Source organism: Lactuca virosa, chromosome 2 (assembly GCF_052849685.1).
Source record: "Lactuca virosa cultivar CGN04683 chromosome 2, Lactuca_virosa_CGN04683_v6, whole genome shotgun sequence".
NCBI lineage: Eukaryota > Viridiplantae > Streptophyta > Magnoliopsida > Asterales > Asteraceae > Lactuca > Lactuca virosa.
Window position 1 is genome coordinate 125,925,013 of NC_136427.1, and position 17,519 is coordinate 125,942,531.

Genomic DNA, 17,519 nt, shown 5'->3' on the forward strand with positions numbered 1-17,519 from the left:
AAAAAATTTCGGGTTGTCACAATTACCATAATAATACTTAGTCAAAAACTAATAATCCTTCATAGGGTAAAAATGACCATTTTACCCCTGATCTAATTTAGCCCATGCCTAAGGCCCAAAACCATAACATGAAAGGCGCAAATCTAGATAGCCTTCCCAAGCCCACTAGTGGCCCAATTTTTTAAATTGGGCCCAACACCTCAAATGGGCCTTCTCTTAAGCCCAACCTATTCTTAGCCCAAAATAACTGATTTCTGATTGCCCACTATGGCCCAAAATAGCAAAGTCCATGGAATGGCCCAACCCCAGGCCCAAGTGACGAAAACCCAAATCCAGTGAGTACGCGGGGCGTACTCCTTTGTACGCTAAGCGTACAGGCTACATGGCTTGTACGCTGTGTGTACGGGCTTGTACGCCCAACGTACTACCCTGTTAAGCCATAATCTCCAAAAACGCTTAATCCCTTAAGACATTAAGCTCCAAACACAGATATGAGTCCAATAAAGTGTCTTAACAAATAAAGTCGATTACTTGGTGGCTTGCAAACCATAGAAATGACTAATACTAATGCATGGCCACATTAAGACCTTCAAGATGGTAACTTTTCTGTCTTTGGGACTCAAATAGCAATGAGGGTGGCAACCCTAAGCCTAAAAATGGATTTGGAATCATAAAGTTTCATTCTTGGGACCAAAAAGGTCCAAACCCCATTACAAGAGATCTAAGCATTCATTAGGCAAGTTTTGAGCTTTTTACCTCAAATGAGTGCTAAATGATGATAATGTCTCAGATATTTAAGCTTAAGCTACACAAGTTCTTCTTCACCAATTTCTTCTTTCTCCTTCCAAGCTCCAAGCCACTAAAATGGACTTCACAAGATCAAGATCACACAAAAATGAAGAAGGTTAGGTTTCTAGGGTTTGAGTCAAGGAGGCCGGGGTTTGGAACATAATGATGTATTTATATGGCCTAAACCCTAAAAAAATTAGGGTTTTAAGTCAGCTTGTGTACGCTGCGCGTACGTGCTTGAACCCCCTGCATCCAATGCTGCCACTATGCCCCGCGTACGCCAAGCTTACGCTCATCGTACGTCTTCAGTCAACCCAAAGATACAACGACCCACTCAATAAAGTCCCAACTCAATAATCCAACATTAATCTCATAATCCAACAATTAATTACAAAGATTAAATAATTCGCATTACCTCAAGTCACGGGTGTTACAATTTAATATTAGTACAATTTTATCTCTAAACTTCATATGGTTATACCATCTGAAAGAGACAAGCCACACTGTTAGTATATATATGCATTTTGATGTACTTCTTAATGTTATTGGTTGTGTGATTAATAAAAAAAATTGTTTCAACTAATCCTTCAAGCCCTTACTTGCCATCCACGCCTGGTGGATCGCCACCCATGACACCAATTTCAACATTTTTACATGGTATACCAGGTGGAAAACCAATGACACGAAGAATTTTTTTTGACATGATATGTGAAACAAGGAGTCCCATAATAGCAATGTAGTATCGTGTTATATAGTTAGGGAAAACCCCTTAATAACAATGTACTATCAGATTCCCTTAATATCAATGTATTACAATTTTTTGATAACTTGTTTGACATGATGTTATTGGATGAAATTGGTTCTTTTGGTATATATTTGTTTCCATATTTACGTATTATGCGTAAATGAGTGTCGCAAAAGGCACGTCGTAAATGCATATCGTAAATGGCTACTGAAGTTGATGACACACAAATGTGTGTCATCTTCATTTATGACATGGGCTTTAATGATACATAATGTGTGTCGTAAACGTGTGTCGTAAGTTTACGACACACAAATGCGTGTCGTATTCTTTTATGACAGGGCCTTCCTTGGCACGCAATGCGTGTCGTGTGTTTATGACACGCAAAAGCGTGTCGTCTTCCTTTATGACTGGGCCTTCCTTGACACACAATTGCGTGTCATCTGTGTCTTTTACAACACATAATGCATGTCATTAAAGAGTATTGTTTAGTAGTGGTGGAGGATCACTTGATGCTTGTTTAAATTTACGTAGATGATATTATTTTTGGTTCAACTGACCCTCCATTGTCTAGTGAACTTGAGAATATGATGAAAAGTCAATTCGAGATGAGGATGACGGGTAAGATTAATAATTGTATGGGATTGAATATTCGTCAAAGCAGAGATGGAATATTAATCAATTAAGAGAAGTATTCTCGAAATCTGCTTGAGAAGTTTGGCATGACAAATAGTTTGAAATTGTGAGTACCAATGGCAGTCGGCACACGCTTAGGGCCTTCGTTGGATAACCCTGCTGTCGATAATACTTTGTACGGGAACATGATTGGTTCGTTACTATACTTAACTGCTAGTCGACCTGACATTATGTTTGATGTTTATAATTGTGCCAGGTATCAGTTGAATCCCGGGGAACCCCATCTAACAGCTGTAAATAATATTTTTTGCTATCTCAAAGGGACAGTCTCGATGGGTTTATGGTACCCATCAAAAACAGGTTTCTTCATTCAAGCGTTTTCCGATGCAGATCCTAGTGGATGTCAACTTGAACAAAAAAGCACTAGTGGTGGAAGTCAACTTTTGGACGGGAAGCTTGTTAGCTGGCAATCGAAGAAACAAAATTGTGTTTCGATTTCCATAGCAGAAGCAGAATATGTTGGTGCTGCAGCTTGCACTTCTCAAGTCATCTGGATACAAAGTCAACTTCGTGTCTATGCAATCAACATGAAAAAGATACATTTGTATTGCAATTCACAAAGTGCCATACGTATCTACCATAATTTAGTGCAACATTCAAAGACCAAACATATAGCACTTCGCTATCATTTCATGAAGGATCATGTCAAGGATGGAAATATCGAGGTTCACTTTGTGAAAACAACAGATCAACTTGCTGATATCTTTACCAAACCTTTGGATGAGAAGTCTTTTCTCAGGATCTTGTTTGGACTAGGAATGATTGATGCAAGTGTCGTTCCAAATTTAACTTCGCCGTGAAATAACGAGGTGTCGAAATATCGTTGAATGATTCAGAAGTTACTTTTCACTATTCAACATTCGACATGCTTAATTTTCGACATCTCTCTGAATGAATCAGAACATACTTCGTTGTCTGAGCAGACTTGATGTTTCAAAGTCATATGTCTCGTTGATGTCTTTCACTTCGTTTGTCTGGTAACCATTCTTTTATTTTTATTTTCATAGTTTTAAAAAAAAATACCAAAAAGATTTTATGATTTTTTTTGTATTTTTTTTTCAAAAACCCTAAAACTCCAAAAATATTTTTTTTCTTCTTTCTTTTTGCTTTAAATTTCAAAAATTAAAATTTCAAAAAGATCTTATTATTTTTATTTTTCATTTTAAAAAAAATTCAAAAATATTTTCTTTGTGTTTTGTGTGCTTATTAATTGTGTGTGTAGTTGTACAATGACATATTATGGTGGTTATTCCTTCGTGACAATGGGGAAGGTATAATTTCGAATCTTTGTACTAGTTAGGTATCCCTAGAAGCATGCTGCTGTATGTCGACCTAAGTCTCATAGACTCTATGTGTTTCGAAACCTTAATGGATCACTCACTATGAGCGTTCCTTCCCAATTAGGCTATATTCGCATTAGCCGATTAGCTACCTTTCTCTTCTCATATTGTGTTAAGAGATTTCTGCTTAGTCCTTATCATTCGCAGAGGTACACTATGTTTCTTAACCAATCTTTTTCATCAACTTAATTCTTCACGATTCACACACTTCACTTGCATATCCTCGACATCTCTGGTATAAACCAATTACAATATAGATACTGCACAAATCTGTGTTAACGATCTTGATTCATGAATCTGTGATGATAGTGAAACCCAATTTTCCCAACTTATAAAGGAATTGACGATGAACATTCAGTTCAAGTTTTTGACGAAACATTCGTTTCTCATCTCAAACGCGAATGAGCTCTGCCTCGAAACGAAGGTTCAGTGATGGTTCTTATCCTCTTGGGGCAAGCGAAACGATTGATTGATTTGACAGTTTGGTTGCTTCATGATTTTCAAGGAAAAAAGTGCTCATTGCTTTTCAGACGTGGCGTCTTTTATTGCAACTGGTCTACTTTCCTAGGATACACGTGGCATGATTTCATTGATAACCGCTTCAAATTCAAATTGTGTACTAAGTATAAAAGGAATTTGGGGGTCACACATTCAAACTTTACGCATCCTGGTTGTAGATTTTCACCAAATTCTCTTTCCTTATACTTATCTCTTTACTCAAAACTCCAAACCCTAACAATGGCGGCAACCAATGTTCATGTTGATCCATCCCAAACCACTGATGAAGCCACATATCAACCCTTGTTGAAGATCCAGAGTTCAAATTACCAAGTTCAACCAGATGTTTCGAAATACCCAGAAGAGTTACAAATGCTGATCGTGCCTCTTAATCACTCTGTGCTTTCCACGATGATTACTTCTTCTTTTTCTGTGCCTATGACTTGGTTATCTTTGGCTGGTTCGACTGTTGTGTTCAACAAAACTTCCACGATTTTTACATTCCAACTCACAAATGAGAAGAAGTACAAGCTCTCCAACAAACACTTTGCCCAGATCATGAAACTTCCCAACACTGGTCTGTTTTATGAAGTCACCAATGACCGGGTGATCCATATGTTCAACGAGATGGGTCATCAACCTCCACTTACCGGTATAAGTCAGTTCAAGAAGTCTTCTCTGCCTTGTATCTGGAATTTTCTCTTTGGGATTTTTCTTCGATGTCTCACCAGTTGAACTGTTGGGCTTGATAAAGCCAAGTTGCAAATCTATGCCCTAATTATTCGGTTATACTATGAATTGAATGCGGACTATGTTTCACAGCTATGGGAGGAGTTCAGAACTGGTATCTACCATAATAATGTTGTCAATGGAGTTTCGTGTGCTCGGTACTGGAGTCTCATTCTTCAAGATGTATATGAGAAAGAAGGGATAATTGTTCCCTTGGATGTTCCAAAAGCAGAGTTTCCCATCTATCAACATCCGAAGACTATTGAAGATGATTTAGAGATGTTTCCTGCTGTTGCACGAATTCTGGATGCCATGCTTCGAAAGGTGGATCCGACGAATCCTATTCTTGTTTCTTACCTTTCAACAATGAACCTTGATGTGTAAATAGGGATTTTGTTACCTAAAGGAAGTGAAGGTACTTTGAAACGTGGAAAAAGCTCCAAGAAATTCTCAAAGTTTGCTCAACATAAATCAATACCTGAAACAATTGAGAAGGAGGTAACGAAGCCTGTCCAAGCACCTGTTGTTCAGGAAATTCAAAAGGAAGTACTAACATCGAAAATAGGTGTTCTAAAAAGAACGAAGAAGCCAACTCATAGACCTCGTCATTCACTAGAAAGGAGGATTATTGTCGACGAAGTACCTGTGAAATCTCTTTCATCACCGAAGGAGGTTTCTGTTTCGAAAGCAAATAGGATTCACAAACCACAGCTAAGTCCAAAGGGTGTGTTCATTCGCGAAATTCCTGCTCCAGTTTCTCAGGCTTCAAAGAAACGAAGAGCCCATTCCATGATAAAGAAGATCAAGAAGAAGCAGAAGAAATTGCAAGATCCTCTTGATGAGGTTGTGGTCCAAACTGAATTTGAAGATCATAGTTATCAGTCTCCGTTTCGAAATGATAACATTGGTTTCACATAACCTCAAAGGGACTCTCCAGTCAAGTCGACTTTCGAGGAGACTGGAATTCTTAGTGGCTCTGTGAAAGCATCTCATGTGGACACAACTACTAATTTGGATGATTCTTCAAATCCTTCCATCCTTGAGCAGTGTGACAACCCGAAATTTCTATCTTGTACAACACTTAAACTCAATCAAAGTCGGACTTGTTTCTGCTATCTATTTGCACTGTTTAGAGTTTTTTTGAGTGTTCTAAGCCTAGTACCTTCAAGAGGTAATTTTAGGAAGTATACTCTAGAGTTCATTGTGTAACATTTAAGCCATAAAACTCCAAGAATTGGAGTTTACGTCCATAAAATAGAGTTTACGGCCGTAAACTCTATAGTATATATATGACACTTAGTCATTTTTTATCACTTTTACCATTTCAAGCCAAAGAACTCAATCTCTCTCAAGTACCATCCGATTTTTCTCATAGATCTTCAAGATTGTAAGTGTTTCTTCCCTTGATTAGTTGATATCCTTCAATATCTAGTGAATACACATGATTTCATCCATGAAATCTCTTCTTTTGGTTAGATCTTCAAGTGTTCTTCATTTCTTCAAGAACACTTTTGTTCTTTGGGCCGAAAACTACTCTTTCAAGCTTCTACATTGTAAGTATCCTCTTATATACTTACTACCTTGTAAAGACCCTTGAATTACTCCTAGAAATCAAGCTTTTCCCAAGAACATGAGGTGTTTACGGCCAAGAGCATCTCCCTTGGCCGTAAAACCTAGTTAGAGGTGCATTTGAGCCATAGATCCACCCTAAAGGATTCTAAACTCTTGAGTACCTTCCTATGTGTAGTACTTACTAGTTATGCTACTTGAAATCATCCAAAATCCAAGAGCAAAAGGTTTTTACGGCCAAGACAATCTCCCTTAGCCGTAAACCCTAATTAGTGTGGCATAAGAACCATAACTTCTTCCTAAGGCTTAGACAAGAGACTAGAACACTTCCTTCATGATTGTAAGACCTTAACACACAAAATGGTACAAATTACCATGAGTTTACGGCCGTAAACTCATTGGGCCATAAACCCATGGGCCGTAAACTCATGTTGGTAATGCCATTTGGGCCGTAAACTCCTATGTGAGGCCCTACATCCCTTATATGCAACCCTATGTGGTTTAACACTTCATTTCAAGTGTTTCCTAGTCCCTAAGGTTGTTCCATTTCATGATTAGTTGTTATAAACACTAATTAGATGCATATATGTGTCATTATATGCTAAATAGGATCCGTGTGTGCTCAAGTCTTCACTTGACACTTAGCATCCTTTACCGATCTTACATTCGCATCACTCACTACAGGTGAGTTCATACCCCTTAACTTATCTTTTAAATGATTTTAAATGCTTTTATGGGGGGGGGGGGGAATACAAGTTGAACTATTATAGTTATTATATCAATCACATGTGATTAATAACTATCAAACATATGGATTTTGTTACATTTCAAACTGTGTTATCAAACAAACTGCTTCAAATCGTTTTATAAACTCTTTTACATGTTAAATACTTTCTATTAAACTCTTTTAAACTTATATTTTGTCAAAAGCATATCTATACAAATATAGTTATATAAGTAGGATTGAAAGGACTTAGGACTGATAGCTCGCCTTACTTCCTGTTCCTTGTTTGGTTGTGGACTTAGGGTATCGGTTGTTTGTCCGAAGGTCGTTTGAATCTTAATTAAATATTATGTATATGTGTATAGATATAAAAGTCCTTCATTTAGTTCAATACCTTTGGGTAGCAAAGGTATGAAAACATATTCATTCATACAAACAACATTGCTAGTAAACTATAATAGGTATAGTTTAGGAAGTTACTAATACTATTACTAGAACAACGAAACATACAAAGAGTCAGTTCATACATGAGTCAATACATACTATAACGAGAAACAATACTCACTATCAAGAGAAACATATAGAGAATACTATAACGAGAAACAATACTCACTATAAAGAGAAACAGATAGAGAATACTATAACGAGAAACAATACTCACTATAAAGAGAAACAAATAGAGAATACTATAACGAGAAACAATACTCACTATAAAGAGAAACAGATAGAGCATACTATAATGAGAATCAACACATACTACACACTATACACTAGAGAACATACTACATACTAGACAGAGAGAACATACACTACACTAGTGCATACTATACAAATACAAGAATATTATAACATTAATGTGAGATACTACTTCATGGCTCGGCATATACTGCCGTGTCACGTTTTGTACCTAGAGTCTCCTAGAGGGAGAGCATGAATTTGTGTATAGATCTATACGAGACTGACCCTCCTACACCTTGCTGCTAGCTACAGTGGGACCTGCAGGTCTGCGGGTGACGAATGTCATATCATTTCGACGTCTCGAACGTTGTGTTTTACTGGTCAATCGAGTATGGTTACAACCATATCACATTTTACCTTAATTAACTAACAAGTTTAAAGGTAGTTAGTACATTAGTAGTTAACTAGATAAAACTACAGTACATCTTTATTTTCCCATTTCATTCACATTGTGATCTTCTCACATAACCGGTAATGAGAAACTATATTTTGGTAATGATAGTCATACTTTGGGGAAAACTCATAGTTTTACAAAAGAACAAACATAGAGAACAGTTGGGTCTTGGTAGAAGACTGCTTTAGTAGAAAATATAGGATTTTCTAGGAAGATTTCAAACATTTACATCAAACATTTACAGATACATTCTTCAAACTTACACAAACAATGACACTAAAATACTTATGAACTCACCAGCTTTAATGCTGATCTACGCTTTCAAAATAACTTGTATTCTCAGGTCGCCAATAGACAGGTACCGATGGCCAGGTTTTGAGAAGATGGAGCACATTCAAGACTCATCTTTTATTTTGATTATTCATTTTGGTGTCTTATAAACTTCGGAACACACTTGTATTAAAATTATTACTATTAATACAATGGATGATGTTTTTGCTTGTTTACTATTATGTATTGTTGTGATACTGTACATGACGTCCTCCGCCCCCGAACATTTCCGCCGTTCCGGTTTTGGGGTGTGACAGATTGGTATCAGAGCATTGTTTATGGTGAATTCAGTATATCAACCCATAAAAGATATACAACTATAAACACAACGGGATTAAAATACTCTGACCAAGAGTTTATACCTTTAAATAATAAAATATTTAACCAAAGTATACATACCTGCATTCATACTAAAATCAGTGTCACTAGGACAAAACAAAAGTATTACGATTGTTGGACAAAGCGAGTAGTCTTGGGGACATATAATCAGATCTGGGAGTGATATAGCCTGATCAACTATATCTTTCCGAGAAGTGATTAGTATGTGTCCATGATTGTTTGTGATGTTGCAGCAAGTCGAATTACCAACAGTACTACAATGAAAACATTAGAACAGAACATAAACTTAAAATACTATAGGAGTATTTTGTATTACTATAATTACTTATGTGCAAACTAAAAAGGTCTTTATTAGTATGTCAATAGTTGCGGAGTGGATACGCTAAGGTTACATGTAACTAGGGTGTTATAGACTTAGAATCGGTGACCTTTGCTTTACTTCCTGTTCCTTGTTTGGTTGTGGGCTTAGAGTTAGGGTCACTTATTCGAAGGTCTAACCTGTTTTGGTTACATATGACTGGTATGCACTACGCAAATGTTGGAGTAACTAGTAAGGATCATCTTATAATTATCTTAATTAGTTCGTCTATTGATTATTTCTCTTACCCTTTTTTCTCACTTAGATAACATGGCTGGATTCCATCTCCCTGGAGACCCGTACTTTCCCAACCAAGGCAACGGAGGATGGCTCGATGTTGAGCCTGAAGAGGAACTTGCAATCCCACTGGATGATGACCTTGCTGAAAACTTCCCGGAAGATTCTGACTCCGAACCCGAAGTCAACAACCTACCCCAAGTGGCTCAAATCCCAAATCATAACCCTCGTCCAGCATTTCAAGGTCCCACACCTCTGTGGGAAGCAAACTTGAACAGATGGAGCCACGAGCAGGGTCAGCGTTTACCCTACAACGGAGATCGAAGCTTCTATGACTTGAGCGAGGGAGGCTCAGCGGACAGAATCTTGTCTATTCTAGTCCGCAGGGTTGCTCGTACTGATGAGCAGGGTAGAGCGGCTATCAACCAAATCATGGAGGTTGATGCTAATGCGGGAGTCAATACCGTACACATTCGTCATCTGGAGTCTGCTCAGGCGAAGAATCAGAGTCAGAATGCGGCTCTACAGAGAGAACTTACTGAAACCCAAGCCGAAGTCAGGGAACTTCGAGCTCGACAGGCTATGTCTGAAAGGCGCATGAGGGACATGGAGCGCCATCTGTCAGAATCAAGAACTCACTCTATGTCACACCCCGCTAAAGCGGAAACACGAGGCGTGACAGTATAAAGGGTTTCATAGCAAAAGTTAAAAGACAACACCAACCATAGTATTAAAAATCATTACAAATTTACAATGGGTTTGAACAACTTTTAAAAGAAATTACAATGTAAATTGAAATACAACACATGTGAATGCTCCTATAAGTGATGTGTCCCTAAGTGCCACTTACTCGATGATTCCTGAAAAAGCATGTAAAACGAGCGTCAACTATAAAAATAGTTGGTGAGTACTCACAAGTTTAAAAATAATATTGGTTTCATGAATCGAAATCAAAATTTTAATATAAGTTTCCATAGATAAAAATATATTGCTAAAATGAGTAAATAAGTTTGTGTAAACAAAGTTCGTTGTCATCATGAGAAATAAAGTATGTTGCCCAAAAGAGATGCAACGTTCATATCCTCATGGGAAATAAAGTTTGTTACTAAAATGAGTAATCAAGTTTCATTGCTACAAGGAGCAAACAAGTTTGTTACTATAAGAAGCAACCAAGTTTGTTGCTAAAACAAGTAAATAAGTATTTAGTAACAAAAGTTCGTTGTTATAATGAGATACAAAGTTTATTGCTATAATAAGTAACGAGTTTGTATGTGTATGAGCAAACAATGAGTTCTCAACCAAGCCTATGACTGAAGACCTATCAAGATCTATGCTTATCGTTCCATAGATTATATGGTATCATGCACTCCAACAATCGGGCGAGTGAGGAGTTGTCAATTCCTAATAGCGCTATCCACAATGACCATTGGCTCAAAGAGTTAATGGTTGGAGAAAAGTGTAAGGGAAGGGCCTAAAGACGATAAGTTCTCATGTTCCGTGTTGCATAGACATACATAGAGAGATATAACAATAAAATAGCAATCATGTTTGATACAAATCAATTTAAGTACAACGAACAAATAATAGTTTTTCGGGACATGCTTTTCCACCCCAAAACATAAAAACTGAAAATAAGGGAGTGCGTGAATACTCACAATGCATTGAGATGATGCAAATGGTGCCTTGACTACGCTCCACTCGTACCACTATCGATTCCTACAATAATGGTATCCGCTAGTGAGTCTCTAATCAAAATCTAACACTAGTATACTTACTACTACAATAGAATTATGCCAATAATATGTCAAAATTTAATATTGATAAGTTAAATATTTTTCTGTGAAAATTAAATTTCAATGAATCAATTGTTATATAACAATTTAAGTGGAAATTTCCCATTATTGAAATGCTAATATTTAACATTTTAAGAGGTGTTCCAATGATTAAATATTCAAAAACTAAATCAATTTAGTTCTAAAATTTCCCAAAGTTTGCATTTAAGTTTTAATTGAAGTCAAAGACCTCAAGATAAATTTTCTTGAATTTTTGATTTGTCTGACTATTTTTCACGATTTTAGTTTCTTGAATAACCATAAACTCATGAAAAATACTAAACAGTTAATAAAAATTACCGAACTTCAGATTTTGGTTCTAAATGTACTAAAAGACTTCTAGATAAATTTTCATGGATTATGAATATGTATAACCATTTTTCATATATTTAATTCTCTAAATAGATACAAATTCATGAAAAATAGAAATCAGTTAAGAAAATTCCCCAAACTTTTTATAGCAATGTCATTACACATACGTATGCTGAGAAAAATATAAAAAGGGTTTCTAAACTGTTTATCCCAATTTTATGATTTTTATGCATTTATTCTAATAAAAATGGGGATAAATATAAAACAGTTTCCAAAATTACCCAAACTTTTTGTAATATTGTTATTAAACATTCTTAAGTTGGGAAAAATATAAAAATTGATTTCTAAACTGTTTAACCCAATTTTATGATTTTTGAGCATTTATTCTAATAAAATTGAAATAAATAGAAAACAGTTTCCAAAATTGCCCAAAATTTTTGTAACACTTTATTATACATGTAGAAGCTGTGAAAAATATAAAAGATATTTTTCAATTAGTCTTTCTATTTTTCTTTGTTTTATCCTCTTAAATAATCATGAATTGGAGAATAATTATTAAACAGTTAAAGTAAATTACCAAAGTTTTTTTTAAAGTTCATTTACAGTGTAAATAATCTGGGAAAAATCCCAAAGGTGGTTTTTATCTACTGGAATCCGATTTTGTGTATTTAAGTGTATTTAATCTTAGAAAATAGGAGAAAAATAGTATACAGAAGAGAAAAATCATCAACAATTTTATGTAGCCTCCTAATGTACTACACGGTGTTATGGTAAATTTTCATGAATTTTGGATGAGCAGAACTATTTTTTCTATTTTTAGGCCATTATAAATACAAAAATCGGGGAAAAACAGGAATGCATTATGAAAAATTGTGCAAATATTTTTCTGAGTCTTATACCTCTGGTAGCAACTGCGAAAATTGTTATATATTATTTTAAGATTCTCTAAAGTGCTTTTATGATTTGTTAGAGCCAAACATAAAGAAAATTCAAAACCATATTAAACAGTAACAAAAACCGATGAACTTTAATGTGGCGTCATTATTTAGGATAGGGGTCATCCGCGAATTTACCTAGGATTTATAGACCTCAGAAAATATTTTATATGATTTATTGCCCTATTTTATTTCAATAATTATAATAATTCGACAAAAATGAATTATTTTCTGAAAATTTGTTGAACATCTCATTTTGTTGATGGGAATCTGGGAAAAATCGGATTTGGTCATAAAAGGAGTTTTAGATATTTATTTGGAAATAAATCCTTCATGAACATATTTGAAAGCTTTTAACAACATACTTTGATGATCTAGCATCTAAGCTTGAAGATCATCACATGCATGTTTGTTTGAAGACCATTCATGAGTTTGAAATGTTCAAAAATCGTTTTTGAAAGAAAACTTAGAGTGCATGTGGTGATTTTCCACCAAAACTTGTAGAAAAGTGCATTTTCATGATCTTGACTTAGGTTTAGGTCCTTGGATTTCACCATTTACAACATGCATGTTGTTTTTGGGTGAAATCCTACCACCATCATCATCAAAACTGAAGTGAATGAACATGCACACATATTTTCTAAGAGAAAGGTGTAGAAGAAGAAGGAAATGCAAGAAAAACCATGAAACTTGAAGGAAAATGAAAGGAAATCGTGTTCTACCTTAATGAACACCACTAGATGATGAATATTTTGAGCATCATGAGTGTTCTTGGACTTGTTTCCTGGAAATTTTTGTGGTTCCTAGAGAGAGGAAGAGAGAAAATGGAGTGGTGAAGGTAGAGAGAAGTGAGAGAAAATGAGAGAGAAAGTGGAGTGTGAGAGAGAAAGGAGTGATTTTGTGTTTTGGGAAGAGGGGAGGTGTCTTGGGAAGAGGGTGGACGGTTTTGAGTGTAAAATGCCCTCCCTCTCTTTTAATTTTATAAAAAAATTCAATTCTTTTATAAAAATATCAAACTTTTTATAAAATATACACCCTAACCAAGTTTTTGCTCATGAAACCTTGATTTTTGACTTATAAATTTAGGGCAATTGTTAATGACTTAAATTTTATTTTCCTTAAATGCATTTTCATAGTTTTAATTATTATAAGATCATATTATAAGTTTCATAATTATTTTTATAGAATTTTTAAGGTTAAAGTTTATAAATATGAGTTTTTATGGCTTTTAGGGTCTTGAGATTTTGTAAATCTTTGGATATCAAAATAAATAGAATATTTGAGACTTTAAATTATCTTATGGTATTATAACTCTTTTATAGTTATAAATAATGTTTGTAATTTATTTTTATCGGTTTATTGGCGTTTTATGTAGTGATTCCGAGATTCAAGCGAAATTGAGGAATCAAGTATACTAGTCCTAGTCTTCAACTTTGACTTAAGTTTCTATGAGACTTTGACCTAATTTCTACTACTAGGTCAAGTGCATGATGTGTGTATATGATTCATGAAATGGTGTTCGAGTCAAAGAGTGACCCAAATATGGATAGTCACTACAGTTAAGTAGTAGTAGAATTCACATATCAATGTGAAATCTAAGTACACTATCATTCGATCCTACTTGTTTCCAAGTTTCTAGTAGGTTATAACTTAGCTTCTAGTTACTAAGTCTATTATGTGTCGTGCCTATATGTGCAACTAAGTTTATTCAAATCTAGAACCGACTCGAATTTTGACGGTTGTCACATCTCCCCCGGTTAAAAGAATTTCGCCCCGAAAGTCAATTCGTGACGTATTCTATTAGAACTCAGTCGAATACAATTATATATAGCTGGAGAGGTGGTGACTTGCAGTGTTCTTTGATTATTTCGGGTTTATTTCCTCAAAGGAGGAACCCAATTCTTTAGCTATAGTCAAATTAATGTTTCCTTAATTCGAGTTCTACAATTTAGATTGCAAGAAATTAGGATCATGGAAATCATGATCCAAACATGGCGACCTAGTCGAAAAAGATCATCTAGTTAGATATTATATGAATTAAGAGAGCTATAAGTTTTGCTGAAGCACTAACTGCACTGAGCGTTAAATCCGCATTGAGCTTTAAGTCGCGTTCTAAATTAGCACTAAGTGTAAATTCGCCGCCTAATAAAGAAGAGATTAGGAACAATTTGTTCACTTCCGGGTTGGCTACTACATCTGGAAAAGATATATTTTGATATAAGAAGGGGTAGCATGAATGAAAGAGAAGCGATTGAGGGTAAGTTCCTAAAAATAGGTACTAAGGGTAGGCAACGAAGTTTTGGTACATCTCAAATGTAAAGGCTAATTAAGTGTCGTCGACAAAATAAATTACGAAATGATTGAGCATCTCCGATGCTATAATTACTACTACGGTTACTCTTACAATAATAAAACCTTATTCGAAGAATAAATATATTTAGAGAGTCATTGGTGCAAATGGAGGCGATGAAAATTTATGATAAATTAAATCACATTGTGTATATAGCATTTTAAGTGTTTAGAAGTGATTAAAAATCTCATTGTTATCAAAATGTGTGTTTAGAAATGATAATTAATCTCACTATTATCAAAATGTGTAATAATTCCAAGATAATGAAGATACATGTGTGGCGATCCAACAAAGTAGTAAAATAATATAAAGATTAATTAAGGTTAAAGGTTTAAGTCGTCATTAAAGGAATTTGTATAGAAATATTTGTATTAAACTTTTGAGAAATTGTCCAATTGTCTAAGTCAGGACAAATTCAAGTTTACGAGGAGTCAGAATACTTATGAAAACAAGTTTGAGAGTTTAGGAACTCACTGAAAATTGCAAAGTAAAATACTATTTTAAGAAAGGTGTAAAAATGTTAATCTTTGAAAATAGTGCATTCATAGTTTAGTGTTTCTACAAAAACAATCATTTAGAGAATAGATAATCGTAAAATTCAAAACTTTTGATCTATTTAAAGAAAAGAAGAAACATAAGGAAATATACCCTTCACATATATTTTTCCGGATATAGAAAAATTATAAGCATAAGAGTATTCATCTTGTGTATTAATTATAAGGAAAAATACAATGAAAATTGCATTTTATATCAAGTTTATGAATTTAGAACGAAAGAGCAAATATAAATAAGGATCACTTGTTTATAGAGATTTCAAAATAAAAACAAGATGTATATGATAAAAGGCGTAATTGAATATATCAAGGTTGACTAAATAAAAATTATTCTTCACGGCTATACATGTATTAATCGCTCAAAACGAAAGGATAGACTTCTAGTATGTATGTGTACAAACATGATACCAGGAGAAGCAAAATAGACAGAAACAAAGTTAGACAATGTATTATGTTACTATTATAGGTGTGCGAGATCTAAAATCATAAGGAGAGCAAGAAATCAAGTGCGGGGGAAAGAAAAAGGAAGGTAGCGGTGGCAATGATTGTTATTGTTAAAATTATAAGAACAATACCTATAGGTAGATTAAAACCAGGTTGAGATATATTTCAAACTTTAATATTTGATGTATATTGATGATTAAATAGACATGTGGGAGTTTTAAAGTGTTTTCTAAAAATTTATGAGTTGTCTATTAAGTTAAACTCCATTTGTGAAAAAGAAGAAACACTAAAACTTGTAATTGAAATTCCGACAGCTTTGACCTTTTTGACTGGAGTCCAACAATGGTTAAAACGGATAAGGTAAAGACTTAACATATTTAGATGAATAATTGTGCATTATCGAAAGTGCGCCACTGGAAATTTAAAAGTTAACACTAAGTTTTGCAATGCTTTATATTTTAGAATCTTTATAGATTATAAAACTATATTGAAGCAAAGTACACAAATAAGGTATGTTTGGAATTACAAGCGTTAGATATGTCTTATAAACATGTTTGAAGTAGACATTTGCATAAATATCATGTTGTGTTTTCGAGAAAACACATTAAAGTAAATTACAATTCCTAAATGAGAAAGCGGTTAAATGTGTCAAAGCAAAAGAGGTTTGGAAAATCCGAGGACGCTTTTACATATAATAGGACTTCAATGTTATATGTTTGAGTTTTATAGAATAGAGTTTAAACACTTTTATAAAAGAAAATGTTTCTAAGTTTTTCGAAAACGTGTCAAAATTGTAAGCAAGGTTTAAAATGGTTTATATGCCCTTAAAAACACATCTATCCATTGAAATGGATTTGAAATGGATTTGAAATAAAATTGAAATAGCAAGGTTAAAACCAATAATGGTTAAATTGAGTTTTGAAGAAAAGTGTTAAGTTAAAGCAAGTTGTCAAAAGATTTTTAGCGAGAATATTGCTTACATTGTTAAGAAATGTCTACTAAGTTGATTGAAGTGGTTATAAAATATTTTATTGATGATAAATAAAACCGATGAAGCGAAATAATTTTTCGATGGAAGATTAAGAAGTAAGGAATAAGTATATTAGTGTAGCTGATCCTACCTAAATACTAAGGCAAGTACAAGGCGAGTATAAGACGAGTACCGATGTCTTTTTCCCTAAGATAAAGGGCAAGAAAATTGTTTGAAAAACGTTTTATGGTGTCAATGCAGTTTACGACCTTTTATAGAGGTCAAAGGGACATCCTATGTTAAGTTTTAAGCTCAAGGTGGAAACAACGTAGAGCTAAATCGTAGCGTAGTAATAAGGCCTCATGTATGCATTAAACCTCCGTGTCTCCTTGTGAGTCGAATCCGGAATGCCTGCCAATGGTATCCAAGTGATTACTTAGAAACGACTCATCTACCTCCTTACGCGATGCTCCAATTTTCATCTGTGTCAGTATCGGAACGCTTTCCTAGTTGTAACTCTAGTACGGAGACGATGAAGAGGTATTGAGGAATAATTGGTATAGGTTTCGACTTAAGATTATTACTAGTGTATATCTAGCTACTAACCTTACATCTAAAGTCAATAGCTACCGAGGAATA

The 17,519-nt window shown here is 34.6% G+C and overlaps 1 protein-coding gene across 1 annotated transcript; it reads left to right on the plus strand.

The window, feature by feature from the left end:
- Positions 1-2,283: 2,283 nt before the first annotated feature.
- LOC145157739 (putative mitochondrial protein AtMg00240) lies at positions 2,284-4,135 on the plus strand. Its single transcript, XM_079076735.1, has 3 exons — positions 2,284-2,633; positions 3,450-3,498; positions 4,073-4,135. The coding sequence occupies exons 1-3, from the start codon at positions 2,284-2,286 to the stop codon at positions 4,133-4,135; spliced, it is 462 nt and encodes a 153-aa protein (XP_078932861.1).
- Positions 4,136-17,519: the final 13,384 nt, after the last annotated feature.

Excerpts from the sequence above, each read along its gene's own strand:
- LOC145157739 (XM_079076735.1), top strand. The coding sequence starts at position 2,284 with ATGGCAGTCGGCACACGCTTAGGGCCTTCGTTGGATAACCCTGCTGTC. Across the intron at positions 2,634-3,449 it reads GACGGGAAGCTTGTTAGCTG|TTGTACAATGACATATTATG; the intron begins GCAATCGAAGAA and ends TTGTGTGTGTAG. Across the intron at positions 3,499-4,072 it reads CCTTCGTGACAATGGGGAAG|GAAAAAAGTGCTCATTGCTT; the intron begins GTATAATTTCGA and ends ATGATTTTCAAG.